The sequence below is a fragment of the Physella acuta genome, unplaced genomic scaffold (assembly GCF_028476545.2).
Source record: "Physella acuta isolate Inbredline_101_S28 unplaced genomic scaffold, ASM2847654v3 ptg000335l, whole genome shotgun sequence".
NCBI lineage: Eukaryota > Metazoa > Mollusca > Gastropoda > Physidae > Physella > Physella acuta.
Genome location: NW_026731854.1, coordinates 1127501 through 1142093, shown reverse-complemented (window position 1 = coordinate 1142093; position 14593 = coordinate 1127501). Strand labels below are relative to the sequence as shown.

Below are 14593 nucleotides of genomic sequence, written 5' to 3'. Positions count from 1 at the left end.
TAAACTGTAAATACTATAACAACTTTAATAACTGAAAGGATAGCAATTATAATGCAGATTACTATATTAATTATAATGACAATAGTTAATGACATTAACTATTTTGATGATGCTGCTATGAATACACTTAAAGATGATGATACAGATTACAGTTATAATGATTAAGCTTATAAAGCATACTAAGAATAAGAAAAAAAATTAAACTAATGCTACCAATGCTACTTATAATAAAATGATAATAACATAAAATAAATAACTTAATTGTATTGATTAAAGTACTAATTATAAATATTAACATATTTTCAAAATTACAAAGTTCAGGCAGTGAATGGAGGTGTTTCATATCCAAGACGTCTAGCGCTGGAACATTTTCTCTGTTAGAAAAAAAAATGAATTAGTTCATTTACGTACAATAGTTTGAGGATGATTTGTTTTAATACAATAAGTAGAGCAGAAGCAGAGAAGGTCAAGCTCCAGTTTTGTGAACGTGAGTGGCGGCAGAAATGCATGGTTTTATTGATCTATAATCTATGCTTGTTATATTGCTCACGTGTGTTCCATATGCATTTCTTAAGAGGTTATGAACCCAAAAATATTATTTTCTTTCTTTATTAATGTTTTTTTTATTTATTTATTTTTATGTGATACTTAAGGGCAAACATGTTCATGCATCGTAGGGTGTTTTAAAAATATTGTGAGGTCATTTTGAAAATAGAAATTAACCTATAATCATACGAAGTTTGACTTTGATCTCATATTATTCCAAAATATAACAAATTACCTTCAGATTTCTGGGAAGGTGTCTTATAATGATATAACAAATTACCTTCAGATTCCTGGGTAGGTGTCTAATAATGATATAACACATTACCTTCAGATTCCTGGGTAGGTTTCTTATAATGATATAACAAATTACCTTCAGATTCCTGGGTAGGTGTCTTATAATGATATAACAAATTACCTTCAGATTCCTGGGTAGGTTTCTTATAATGATATAACACATTACCTTCAGATTCCTGGGTAGGTTTCTTATAATGATATAACAAATTACCTTCAGATTCCTGGGTAGGTGTCTTATAATGATATAACAAATTACCTTCAGATTCCTGGGTAGGTGTCGTTGGTAAATCTCAGGCAGTCCGAAGCGGTGCCCAACAGCAAAAAGAATGTGAATAGGAGACACCAATATCCCCACAACAAGCTGCAAAACATATAAGCAATCTATCAACATTCAATGCTAGAATAGAAACTCTATCCAAATCATCCGATTAAGTTGCAGTATAGAAACAATTACAGACCTAGCCGTACTAACCCAGATCACCAGTTTAATTGGGTCTAAAGACCCGACTCTGCTGATTATCTTTTAACTTCAATGAGCTATATGCATATACCTATCCACTTATTTTAAGGTTGATAATACAAACATTAAATGTAGGTGGTTTTTGTTAAAATTAACTGCTCTTATAAGTAGTTTAATCCATTATTTACTGGACATTAATTTGTTCGTTTGTCAACATGGGTGTAAAATATTTGTTGGTTTGTGAACATGGGTGTAAAATATTTGTGGGTTTGTCAACATGGGTGTAAAATATTTGTTCATTTGTCCACATGGGTGTAAAATATTTGTTCATTTGTTCACATGATTGTTTATAGAGTCTACAGCTGGAGCCAGTTACATTTTTAGCCTTCTGCTTAGATCCAATAAATGTTGCTGGCCTACGATGAAATGAACAGTCTAAATGTCGTAATTGCTGCAAATGTTGAAACAGTTTAGCTTTAGCCTACGATGAAATGAACAGTCTAAATGTCGTAATTGCTGCAAATGTTGAAACAGTTTAGCTTTAGCCTACGATGAAATGAACAGTCTAAATGTCGTAATTGCTGCAAATGTTGAAAGAGTTTAGCTTTAGCCTACGATGAAATGAACAGTCTAAATGTCGTAATTGCTGCAAATGTTGAAAGAGTTTAGCTTTAGCCTACGATGAAATGAACAGTCTAAATGTCGTAATTGCTGCAAATGTTGAAAGAGTTTAGCTTTAGCCTACGATGAAATGAACAGTCTAAATGTCGTAATTGCTGCAAATGTTGAAAGAGTTTAGCTTTAGCCTACGATGAAATGAACAGTCTAAATGTCGTAATTGCTGCAAATGTTGAAACAGTTTAGCTTTAGCCTACGATGAAATGAACAGTCTAAATGTCGTAATTGCTGCAAATGTTGAAAGAGTTTAGCTTTAGCCTACGATGAAATGAACAGTCTAAATGTTGTAATTGCTGCAAATGTTGAAAGAGTTTAGCTTTAGCCTACGATGAAATGAACCTTCTAAATGTCGTAATTGCTGCAAATGTTGAAAGGGTTTAGCTTTAGCCTACGATGAAATGAACAGTCTAAATGTCGTAATTGCTGCAAATGTTGAAAGAGTTTAGCTTTAGCCTACGATGAAATGAACAGTCTAAATGTCGTAATGGCGGCAAATGTTGAAAGAGTTTAGCTTTAGCCTACGATGAAATGAACAGTCTAAATGTCGTAATTGCTGCAAATGTTGAAAGAGTTTAGCTTTAGCCTACGATGAAATGAACAGTCTAAATGTCGTAATGGCGGCAAATGTTGAAAGAGTTTAGCTTTAGCCTACGATGAAATGAACAGTCTAAATGTCGTAATGGCGGCAAATGTTGAAAGAGTTTAGCTTTAGCCTACGATGAAATGAACAGTCTAAATGTCGTAATGGCGGCAAATGTTGAAAGAGTTTAGCTTTAGCCTACGATGAAATGAACAGTCTAAATGTCGTAATTGCTGCAAATGTTGAAACAGTTTAGCTTTAGCCTACGATGAAATGAACAGTCTAAATGTCGTAATTGCTGCAAATGTTGAAAGAGTTTAGCTTTAGCCTACGATGAAATGAACAGTCTAAATGTCGTAATTGCTGCAAATGTTGAAAGAGTTTAGCTTTAGCCTACGATGAAATGAACAGTCTAAATGTCGTAATTGCTGCAAATGTTGAAAGAGTTTAGCTTTAGCCTACGATGAAATGAACAGTCTAAATGTCGTAATTGCTGCAAATGTTGAAAGAGTTTAGCTTTAGCCTACGATGAAATGAACAGTCTAAATGTCGTAATTGCTGCAAATGTTGAAACAGTTTAGCTTTAGCCTACGATGAAATGAACAGTCTAAATGTCGTAATTGCTGCAAATGTTGAAAGAGTTTAGCTTTAGCCTACGATGAAATGAACAGTCTAAATGTTGTAATTGCTGCAAATGTTGAAAGAGTTTAGCTTTAGCCTACGATGAAATGAACCTTCTAAATGTCGTAATTGCTGCAAATGTTGAAAGGGTTTAGCTTTAGCCTACGATGAAATGAACAGTCTAAATGTCGTAATTGCTGCAAATGTTGAAACAGTTTAGCTTTAGCCTACGATGAAATGAACAGTCTAAATGTCGTAATTGCTGCAAATGTTGAAAGAGTTTAGCTTTAGCCTACGATGAAATGAACAGTCTAAATGTCGTAATTGCTGCAAATGTTGAAAGAGTTTAGCTTTAGCCTACGATGAAATGAACAGTCTAAATGTCGTAATGGCGGCAAATGTTGAAAGAGTTTAGCTTTAGCCTACGATGAAATGAACAGTCTAAATGTCGTAATGGCGGCAAATGTTGAAAGAGTTTAGCTTTAGCCTACGATGAAATGAACAGTCTAAATGTCGTAATGGCGGCAAATGTTGAAAGAGTTTAGCTTTAGCCTACGATGAAATGAACAGTCTAAATGTCGTAATGGCGGCAAATGTTGAAAGAGTTTAGCTTTAGCCTACGATGAAATGAACAGTCTAAATGTCGTAATGGCGGCAAATGTTGAAAGAGTTTAGCCTTACTCGCGACCTGGTTCCGCATCTAGTGGATACACGGCGGTCGGGAAGACAATGAGCAACATCAGCACACCTACAGCTGGGGGGAGGGAATGATATAGTAATGAAACAGCTGCATACCATCAGGTAAAATAGTTGCATAACAATGACAAATGTATGAGAACAAGAAATGGCTGGGTCAGATACGTTTTAACTTCCCAAATGAAAAAAGTAAGAAAAAAAAGTTTTAGCTTCCATCACTTCATAACTCACCTAATCCGAGGTAAATAAAGCCATACACACGGGTCAGGCGCAGAAAGCTAAGAAAAAATGCCAGAATTTGCAGAATGACACTGGCATAATAGACGATAAGCATGATGCTGACGATAGTTTTACATGTGTTTACTAGGGCTGAAAGAAATAAAAGATACAACTGCTAAATCAGGTTAGCCGGCTAATGGCACGGTTACAGAACTGCTAAATCAGGTTAGCCGGCTAATGGCACAATTAAAGAACTGCTAAATCAGGTTAGCCGGCTAATGGCACAGTTACAGAGCTTCAAGAGGGGGGGATTTGATCATTTCCATTTGGGTAACGAGGAAGTATGGCAGGATGAGGCGTATTTCAAAATAAAAAACATATAGGTAAAAACACTGAGTGCATGTAATATATGTGTGAAACACCATAACACACACGATTACGCGTCATCGTATACGGTTGCACGTCAACACAACTGATTAAACATCAACACACACAATTACACGTCAATACAACTGAATAAACATCAACACACACAATTACACGTCAACACAACTGAATAAACATCAACACACACAATTACACGTCAACACAACTGATTAAACATCAACACACACAATTACACGTCAACACAACTGAATAAACATCAACACACACAATTACACGGCAATACAACTGAATAAACATCAACACATACGATTACACGTCAACACAACTGAATAAACATAAACACACACAATTACACGTCAACACAACTGAATAAACATCAACACACACAATTACACGGCAATACAACTGATTAAACATCAACACAGACGATTACACGTCAATACAACTGATTAAACATCAACACATACGATTACACGTCAACACAACTGAATAAACATCACCACATACGATTACACGTCAATACATTCACTTAAACGCTAATGGCATGAGCTTACCCCCGCCCTCAAGATCTGTACACGTATTTAGATCGCAGGAAAAATACAAATTCTGGACGGCAATAACGTTGCCAAACTGTTCAGTTAAAAGAGAAGAAAAACAATTGATTTGCCAAGATACATTTTTAGACATCGTAAATTACAAATAGCATTGTATAATCTTAGTTAACTTGCACACACTTTCCTGCATATAATTATATATATATATATATATATATATATATATATATATATATATATATATATATATATATATATGTTACAGTCAAATCCCGAAATCTGCTAGTTCACGCATTGACCGTCGAAAGTCTGCCATAGGCCGGCCAGTTCACGGATTTGTTAGTGGTGATTAGCCTAAGTCCGAGTGAGAAGAACATGAGCTGATCTTGGGTGTTTGTATACGCTTATCATCATGGAATTAGGTCTAATTGAATATTTAATAAAATTAAAGATACATTCAAACTATTTTAGTGTGCTATATTTTCAAGCTAGAGTTTCACTAGTTGCAACAAGATGAACTTTTATTACGTTTGACTTCAAATCACACTCACACACACACACATGCATACACACACACACACACAATCCACATACACACACACACACTATTTTTGAACACGAAGTAGGATATGGATTTTTTTCATTGTCAACTTTTTGGTCTGCCAGTCCCCTTGCTCCATGTCACATGGCATTTAGAATGCTATACACACGTCAGCCGAGCAATACGTTGCTCACAATGCAGAATAAATAAAACGCTATTACACGCAGTCTACTTCGAAAATTGGCCAGTACATCCCGGCCAGTGCTTGCATTGGCCAGCCAATATAAGAAATATGCTCTCTGTTTTAAAGTTCTTTGGACATTGGCCAGGGAATCCCGGCCAGTGAGCTTATTGGCTGGCAAATCTGCGATATATGCTGTCGATTTTAAGCTCGTTTTTTTACCGTAACATATATAATTAATATTCAACAAGTCAGCATTTCACATTTCCCTAACCACTACTTACCAAGCATTCTGACACAAAAACTTCACAAACACTAGCACACATCGCCATTTATTAGATCACCAAATACTTTTATCCAACAGGTCACAATAAAATTCCATAGACATGCTATGACCAGACAGCTGACTTACTATGTTGGTGATTCCACCCCAATATGGGCTGAAAATGCTGAGGTTGAAGAAAATGAATGTCAATCCTCCCATTATAAAGCTGATAAACTTGGAAATAAACGTACTGAGACTCATTCTGCGGATACAAAGTTCAACGCTATACTTCTGCTTGTTCTAAGGGTTTGCCAAATTACTAATTAGTTATCTTAAATTGCAGCTAAGATTAATGTTTACTATTGTTTACCAAACAATGGTACTAGTAAACAAACAAAAATTGTTAATTCTATAGAGTTAAAGGTAGAAAGTACATTGCTCGATCAACATAACACTATTGAAAGCACAACAGCCATGCATTGCTGTTTTACATTCATTCACATCTAATATCGCGAAAGTCTTTAGTTCAGAACTTTGATTTAAGTCTACTTTATTGCACATCACGTGAAGTTGACAATATCACACGTCACGTGAAGTTGACAATATCACACGTCACGTGAAGTTGACAATATCATCCGTCACGTGAAGTTGACAATATCATACATCACGTGAAGTTGACAATATCACACGTCACGTGAAGTTGACAATATCATCCGTCACGTGAAGTTGACAATATCATACATCACATGAAGTTGACAATATCATACGTCACGTGAAGTTGACAATATCATACGTCACGTGAAGTTGACAATATCACACGTCACGTGAAGTTGACAATATCATACGTCACGTGAAGTTGACAATATCACAAATCACGTGAAGTTGACAATATCATACATCACGTGAAGTTGACAATATCATACGTCACGTGAAGTTGACAATATCATACGTCACGTAAAGTTGACAATATCATACGTCAGGTGAAGTTGACAATACCATACGTCACGTGAAGTTGACAATATCATCCGTCACGTGAAGTTGACAATATCATACGTCACGTGAAGTTGACAATATCATACGTCACGTGAAGTTGACAATATCTTACATCACGTGAAGGTGACAATATCATACATCACGTAAAGTTGACAGTGACACAATCACACCTAGCCGACAATGACACACATCACGTGACAGTGACATCAATACACATCAGAGGTGGGTGACAATGAAATACATCACGTAATGGTGACAGTAAAACAGATTGCTTGAAGTCGACAGTGACACATAACGCGAAGTAGAAAATGACATGTAACAGTTAAAGGTGACAATGGCACACATCACGAGAATCCGACAATGAATGACATAAGTCACATGAATGTGACATTAATATATATCAGAGGTAGGTGACAATGTCACGTGATAACGCTGTCAGTACTAAAAACTGTTTCTATTTTAATTAAAGCCTTGCAAAACGAGGAGGGTAGGTAGATCAACATTCAAATGCATATAATCAACATTTCGTTTTATATGTTGTTAAAAAGAAAAATGAAAACATAAATACCATAACTTGATTAATATACCATGTGTTTGATAAAAAAAAAATTAGCACAAGTTAAACGATTTGTTGATGACAAGGGTTAGTTAGTAAGATCTAACATAGATCTAGATCTAGTTTGTATTATAATTATAACCTCTAGAAATCAAATAGCGGTCACTTTATTTTTGGTAACTGCAAGCAAGCAATGGAGTCAAAACAAGGCAATACTAGATCTAAAAAGAATCACATTCCTTACTTTAAATGTATCACTTAACTCTGATACTAGCCTTGACGATTCTATAACGGACTTTGTTCTTTTTATCTTTTAAACTAGAATCTAGATTCTAGATCTAAATCAAATTGACATAAAACGTCATTTTCCAAAAATTCGCTTTCCGGTTTTTAGTGGTGCAATAAAGTTTTCGATGTGCAAAAGTGCGCACTTCTCTTTTTTTACTTTCTGATATATAGAGTATAGATAGAGGAAGTATTGTAATAGTTTTACACCTCCCTGACTCGGGAATACACAGTTTTTCAATTTTGTCCCTATGTATGTTTGTGTACACGATAACTTGGGTAGGCCTACAGTTACAGCTTGTTTGAAGAAATTTCAAATAGAAGAATTAAATCAAATTGATAGTTCTGTCTCAACTTTTCGGTTTTCAAAAGCCTGTAAATTAAGTACTGTTTTAGTTTTGACACAATTTCACAGATATATGTAGAAGACCTAATTCTTTCTGTGTTTTTGGACACATTTTGACCTAATTTCCGATTTCTCAAAAAAAAAAAACACACACACATCTTACATTAGCTTGATTTCTCTGTCGTGTGTCCGTCTTAGTCGGAAAGATTGCGAGCAAAATTTGTACCGGACCGAGTTATTTTACACTTTTCACGTAGGTCAAGACTCGAAGACAATGTGCTGTGACTTGAAATGTTACTTAAGTAGATGATTACTTTACTCCTTGAATTTGAAAATGTGAATCAAGGTTTTCTTTATAAAGTACTAGCCGTACCGGCCAGGCTCTGCACTGGCTTTTGTGAAAGACGTATCTGTGAACCCCAGAGGCGTAGCGACCCTTCCCGGCGCCCGGGGACAAACTTTAGATTTGCACACCCCCCCTCAAACTTTTGATTACTTTTTCCAACCCATTTTCGCGCCCCCTAAGTCGACGCCCGGGGACATATGTCCCCCCCCCCTTCCCCCCCCCCCCCCCCATCGCTACGCCTCTGTATAACCCAAAAACTTAACTCTTAACCGTAACATATAAACACCAAACCATAACCATAAACTTAAACGAACAGAGTAACAGATATCAACTTTATCCTCTTTTTTGCACTTCTACGTCTAAAACAAGCAACAGCATAAACACAAAAGATAAACATAAACCCTAACCCTCACCACAACTTTTACCACAAAAGTAAACGCTATCCCCTCCGCACATTTCTACGTCTAAAATAACAACCAAATACTAAAAAATTAACTCAAATTCAAACCCAATCAAAAACATAAACATCAACCCAACTCTCACTACAACCTCAACACATAAATACGAACACACAAATATAAGCATATATATATAAATATAAACATTATATCAACCATCACCACAACCTCAACCACAAACATAAACTTAAAACCCTACGCCTACACCTACACATGCACCTACACATATACCCACAACTACACATATTCCTAAACATATACATATACCTATATCTAAACCTATACGTAACCTATTCCTAACGTATCATAGAGCTATCCGCACTCGTATCTCTCTCTCTCTCTCTCTCTCTCTCTATCTCTCTCAATATACGACACGTGAGTCGTTGATTGGGTGTGATGTCCTAATGCTACTGTTTTTTTTTGACGGGGAGGGGGGGGGGGGGGGTTGGGGGGGGGGGGGGTTAAATAATATTATTAAAGAGTAATAGGACAACCTATTTAATTTAGACTATTTTAATTAATTAGTGAAATATAGTTACACATCCAATTAAGTCAAATATAAAGTCATATTGCATTATCTTCAAGTCTTGACCCACGTATCAACTTTGAAACGAATCTGTCAGTTAGAAGTGCTTGCAATTTCGCTCGCCCGTTTAGATCTATAATGACATGACGACAGAGGAAGAAAGTTAAACAAAAGCTTGTAAAAAAGAAAGTATGTGTGTTTGTGGGGTTTTCTTTATGTATTACTACACCTTTCATCCGATCATCATGAAACTTTGAAAAGTTAGAAAACAAGCTCACACGTCTAGGAATATCGGATTGGTAACGGAATGATGAAACCCTTAAACTATTTCTTCTGAAACTTCGGCAACGCGCAGGGACAGGCACGATGTTTAAAAATTACATAATAGCTTGTTATTAAAACTATTTTTATGATTTTTTTTTATATATCTACATACACTTCTGATATTAGACGAATAAATTTGGGGTTTAATTTTAATTAATGACATCATTATTTTTGTGTAACATTTTCGACATTCGATATTTAATTATATTTTTATATTACAGTAAGTGACAATTCTTTTCAAACAATCAACCCAGATGCTAACACAATACTTTATCTGGTAACATTAATTTCCTAATACGTAGTTAATGCACATTCATACTAAGTCAAGTCGTAAATCTTAACCCCAAGCTTTGCAACTAGAACTTCCCTTGACATAGGCCGCATTTGTGGATCATACAGTCAAGACCTTATATCTATAATCCACTCCCGTTTGCTAGTTGTGGGTTATATACCTCAATGCAAAAGTTAAATTGTTTATCAGTTACGTTATGACATGTAGAAAGGTCTATCTGTCACGTAAAGGCATATCATTCAAATGTAAAACGGTCTATCTGTCAATTATAAAGCAGGGTAGCTTCAATATTAACAAAAACAATAACTTGCTGGTTAGTACGTGAAGTAATTAATGGTAAATGAACCAGCATCTAATACAAAACTAAGATCGTGTGTTAATGGAGCCATTCATACATTCAAATTTGTACATCTTTCGCTGCCCATGTGTCATGATGACATGAACCTTGTGTCATGATGACATGAACCTTGTGTCGTGATGACATGAACCTTGTGTCATGATGACATGAACCTTGTGTCGTGATGACATGAACCTTGTGTCATGATGACATGAACCTTGTGTCGTGATGACATGAACCTTGTGTCATGATGACATGAACCTTGTGTCATGATGACATGAACCTTGTGTCATGATGACATGAACCTTGTGTCATGATGACATGAACCTTGTGTCATGATGACATGAACCTTGTGTCATGATAACATGAACCTTATGTTAATAACAGTTTTCATGAAATTATGCATTAAGTAAAGGGAATATAAAAGATTTTCTTGAATATATAAAAACGAACCACTAATTATTTTAAATAAATGGGTCACTTCGTAAATGCTAGAATTTCAATACATATTTAGCGATACAAAATTTCTTTTTACTTTTTTTAGGGTAAAGGGTAAAGGGTAAAGGGTAAAGGGTAAAGGGTAAAGGGTAAAGGGTAAAGGGTAAAGGGTAAAGGGTAAAGGGTAAAGGGTAAAGGGTAAAGGGTAAAGGGTAAAGGGTAAAGGGTAAAGGGTAAAGGGTAAAGGGTAAAGGGTAAAGGGTAAAGGGTAAAGGGTAAAGGGTAAAGGGTAAAGGGTAAAGGGTAAAGGGTAAAGGGTAAAGGGTAAAGGGTAAAGGGTAAAGGGTAAAGGGCAAAGGGCAAAGGGCAAAGGGCAAAGGGCAAAGGGCAAAGGGCAAAGGGCAAAGGGTAAAGGGCAAAGGGCAAAGGGCAAAGGGCAAAGGGCAAAGGGCAAAGGGCAAAGGGCAAAGGGCAAAGGGCAAAGGGCAAAGGGCAAAGGGCAAAGGGCAAAGGGCAAAGGGTAAAGGGTAAAGGGTAAAGGGTAAAGGGTAAAGGGTAAAGGGTAAAGGGTAAAGGGTAAAGGGTAAAGGGTAAAGGGTAAAGGGTAAAGGGTAAAGGGTAAAGGGTAAAGGGTAAAGGGTAAAGGGTAAAGGGTAAAGGGTAAAGGGTAAAGGGTAAAGGGTAAAGGGTAAAGGGTAAAGGGTAAAGGGTAAAGGGTAAAGGGTAAAGGGTAAAGGGTAAAGGGTAAAGGGTAAAGGGTAAAGGGTAAAGGGTAAAGGGTAAAGGGTAAAGGGTAAAGGGTAAAGGGTAAAGGGTAAAGGGTAAAGGGTAAAGGGTAAAGGGTAAAGGGTAAAGGGTAAAGGGTAAAGGGTAAAGGGTAAAGGGTAAAGGGTAAAGGGTAAAGGGTAAAGGGTAAAGGGTAAAGGGTAAAGGGTAAAGGGTAAAGGGTAAAGGGTAAAGGGTAAAGGGTAAAGGGTAAAGGGTAAAGGGTAAAGGGTAAAGGGTAAAGGGTAAAGGGTAAAGGGTAAAGGGTAAAGGGTAAAGGGTAAAGGGTAAAGGGTAAAGGGTAAAGGGTAAAGGGTAAAGGGTAAAGGGTAAAGGGTAAAGGGTAAAGGGTAAAGGGTAAAGGGTAAAGGGTAAAGGGTAAAGGGTAAAGGGTAAAGGGTAAAGGGTAAAGGGTAAAGGGTAAAGGGTAAAGGGTAAAGGGTAAAGGGTAAAGGGTAAAGGGTAAAGGGTAAAGGGTAAAGGGTAAAGGGTAAAGGGTAAAGGGTAAAGGGTAAAGGGTAAAGGGTAAAGGGTAAAGGGTAAAGGGTAAAGGGTAAAGGGTAAAGGGTAAAGGGTAAAGGGTAAAGGGTAAAGGGTAAAGGGTAAAGGGTAAAGGGTAAAGGGTAAAGGGTAAAGGGTAAAGGGTAAAGGGTAAAGGGTAAAGGGTAAAGGGTAAAGGGTAAAGGGTAAAGGGTAAAGGGTAAAGGGTAAAGGGTAAAGGGTAAAGGGTAAAGGGTAAAGGGTAAAGGGTAAAGGGTAAAGGGTAAAGGGTAAAGGGTAAAGGGTAAAGGGTAAAGGGTAAAGGGTAAAGGGTAAAGGGTAAAGGGTAAAGGGTAAAGGGTAAAGGGTAAAGGGTAAAGGGTAAAGGGTAAAGGGTAAAGGGTAAAGGGTAAAGGGTAAAGGGTAAAGGGTAAAGGGTAAAGGGTAAAGGGTAAAGGGTAAAGGGTAAAGGGTAAAGGGTAAAGGGTAAAGGGTAAAGGGTAAAGGGTAAAGGGTAAAGGGTAAAGGGTAAAGGGTAAAGGGTAAAGGGTAAAGGGTAAAGGGTAAAGGGTAAAGGGTAAAGGGTAAAGGGTAAAGGGTAAAGGGTAAAGGGTAAAGGGTAAAGGGTAAAGGGTAAAGGGTAAAGGGTAAAGGGTAAAGGGTAAAGGGTAAAGGGTAAAGGGTAAAGGGTAAAGGGTAAAGGGTAAAGGGTAAAGGGTAAAGGGTAAAGGGTAAAGGGTAAAGGGTAAAGGGTAAAGGGTAAAGGGTAAAGGGTAAAGGGTAAAGGGTAAAGGGTAAAGGGTAAAGGGTAAAGGGTAAAGGGTAAAGGGTAAAGGGTAAAGGGTAAAGGGTAAAGGGTAAAGGGTAAAGGGTAAAGGGTAAAGGGTAAAGGGTAAAGGGTAAAGGGTAAAGGGCGCTACAATCTTACCGACGACGTAGAACGCAGAAGTGAAGACAGTTGGGGGGTTAGCCATTGTAGGAAAAGGACGTGTTTTGTATTGTGTAGTAATAGCATTTGATAATAAAGTTAATTCTATTTTATGATCGTAGTTGTTGATATCGTTAACATAGTGTCGTTGGAAAATAAGAGTGTTCCCATCCTCATCACAAGTTTATGGTTGGAGTGTTAGTTATAGGAGTAGTCATCGTATAGATTCAGACAGCAATGTATACAATTTCCCCCCATCACAGTAATAAAGGATAATAAAGGGTACTACAGGGCAAAACAGGGCAATGCACGGTAATAAAGGGTAGTAAAGGGTAGTAAAGGGTAATAAAGGGTAATACATGGTACAGGATAGAAAGTAGAAGGTACAGTCCAGTCTGGTTCGGTACGGTACGGTACGGTGCGGTGCGGTACGGTGCGGTACAGTACGGTACAGTAACAAAAGTTGAAGTTGATACGTTGACTGCTGTGACGGTCATGATACATATAAAAATTGTCTAAAGTATTTTACACCTCAACGGGCTGACATACTTGTGAAACCGCTGCTAGATTGTGACATTGAGGTGGCGCGCTGGTAGGTTAATTAGTGTGAATTGTTCACATATTTATTCTTGTAAAAAATATATATTAATATCATTATCAAGGTAATTAGTTTATCCATTTAATAAGAATGTCGACAATGTCGTGACCAACAGATTTGAAAAATAAGGTTAATGAAGAGGTAAATTGTAGGGTATATAACTAGGCTGTAGTTATTACGTCTGATCATTACTTAATGAGTCGTTATAGTGTAAGTTCTAAAACTAGCCCAAACTTATAAGCTTAGATTACAGAAATTAGATTAGCTTCTACCGAAATGGCGTCGAAACCAGGTAAGTATTCTATTCTATTCTATTCTATTCTATTCTATTCTATTCTATTCTATTCTATTCTATTCTATTCTATTCTATTCTATTCTATTCTATTCTATTCTATTCTATTCTATTCTATTCTATTCTATTCTATTCTATTCTATTCTATTCTATTCTAGTCTAGTCTAGACTAGTCTAGTCTAGTCTAGTCTAGTCTAGTCTAGTCTAGTCTAGTCTAGTCTAGTCTAGTCTAGTCTAGTCTAGTCTAGTCTAGTCTAGTCTATTCTAGTCTATTCTATTCTATTCTATTCTATTCTATTCTATTCTATTCTATTCTATTCTATTCTATTCTATTCTATTCTATTCTATTCTATTCTATTCTAAGCGTTCAACTAAGACGCTGTGTCCTGGCCTTCTTACAAGTTATATCATAGACATGTTTTTGCCCAGTGGTCCGGTGGCTCTCAGTGTGGTCAACCTTTTGGCGGCAGCCCGTTGCCATGGGTTACTAGTTACTTGTATACTAAAACTAGATTGGCTTTTATCGTCATGGCTGCTGGTTTTACCATGTTCTAGTGATATTTTGAATGTGAACAACTAGCTGGACAAGCAGATGTACATATTCAAA

The 14593-nt window shown here is 36.7% G+C and overlaps 2 protein-coding genes across 2 annotated transcripts in view; one reads left to right on the top strand and one right to left on the bottom strand.

Annotated features, from left to right (window-relative positions):
- Positions 1–7965, bottom strand: LOC131940937 (uncharacterized). Its single transcript, XM_059299862.1, has 7 exons — positions 7816–7965; positions 6170–6284; positions 5036–5111; positions 4107–4244; positions 3861–3933; positions 1097–1201; positions 1–374 (listed from the first exon to the last, which is right to left on the bottom strand). The coding sequence occupies exons 2-6, from the start codon at positions 6281–6283 to the stop codon at positions 1099–1101; spliced, it is 504 nt and encodes a 167-aa protein (XP_059155845.1). The 5' UTR covers position 6284; positions 7816–7965; the 3' UTR covers positions 1–374; positions 1097–1098.
- A 5926-nt stretch (positions 7966–13891) lies between these two features.
- LOC131940908 (uncharacterized) overlaps positions 13892–14593 on the top strand; it is a 3626-nt gene continuing 2924 nt past the window's right edge. Inside the window, exon 1 of the mRNA XM_059299816.1 lies at positions 13892–13986. Within this exon, the coding sequence (XP_059155799.1) occupies positions 13971–13986 (16 nt within the window). The 5' untranslated portion in view covers positions 13892–13970. The remainder of the gene's footprint in view (positions 13987–14593) is intronic.

Coding starts and splice junctions, on each gene's coding strand:
- LOC131940937 (XM_059299862.1), bottom strand. CDS start 6,283: ATGAGTCTCAGTACGTTTATTTCCAAGTTTATCAGCTTTATAATGGGA. Junction 5,112..6,169: donor GGGGTGGAATCACCAACATA/GTAAGTCAGCTG, acceptor TTAACTGAACAG/TTTGGCAACGTTATTGCCGT. Junction 4,245..5,035: donor TACAGATCTTGAGGGCGGGG/GTAAGCTCATGC, acceptor TATTTCTTTCAG/CCCTAGTAAACACATGTAAA.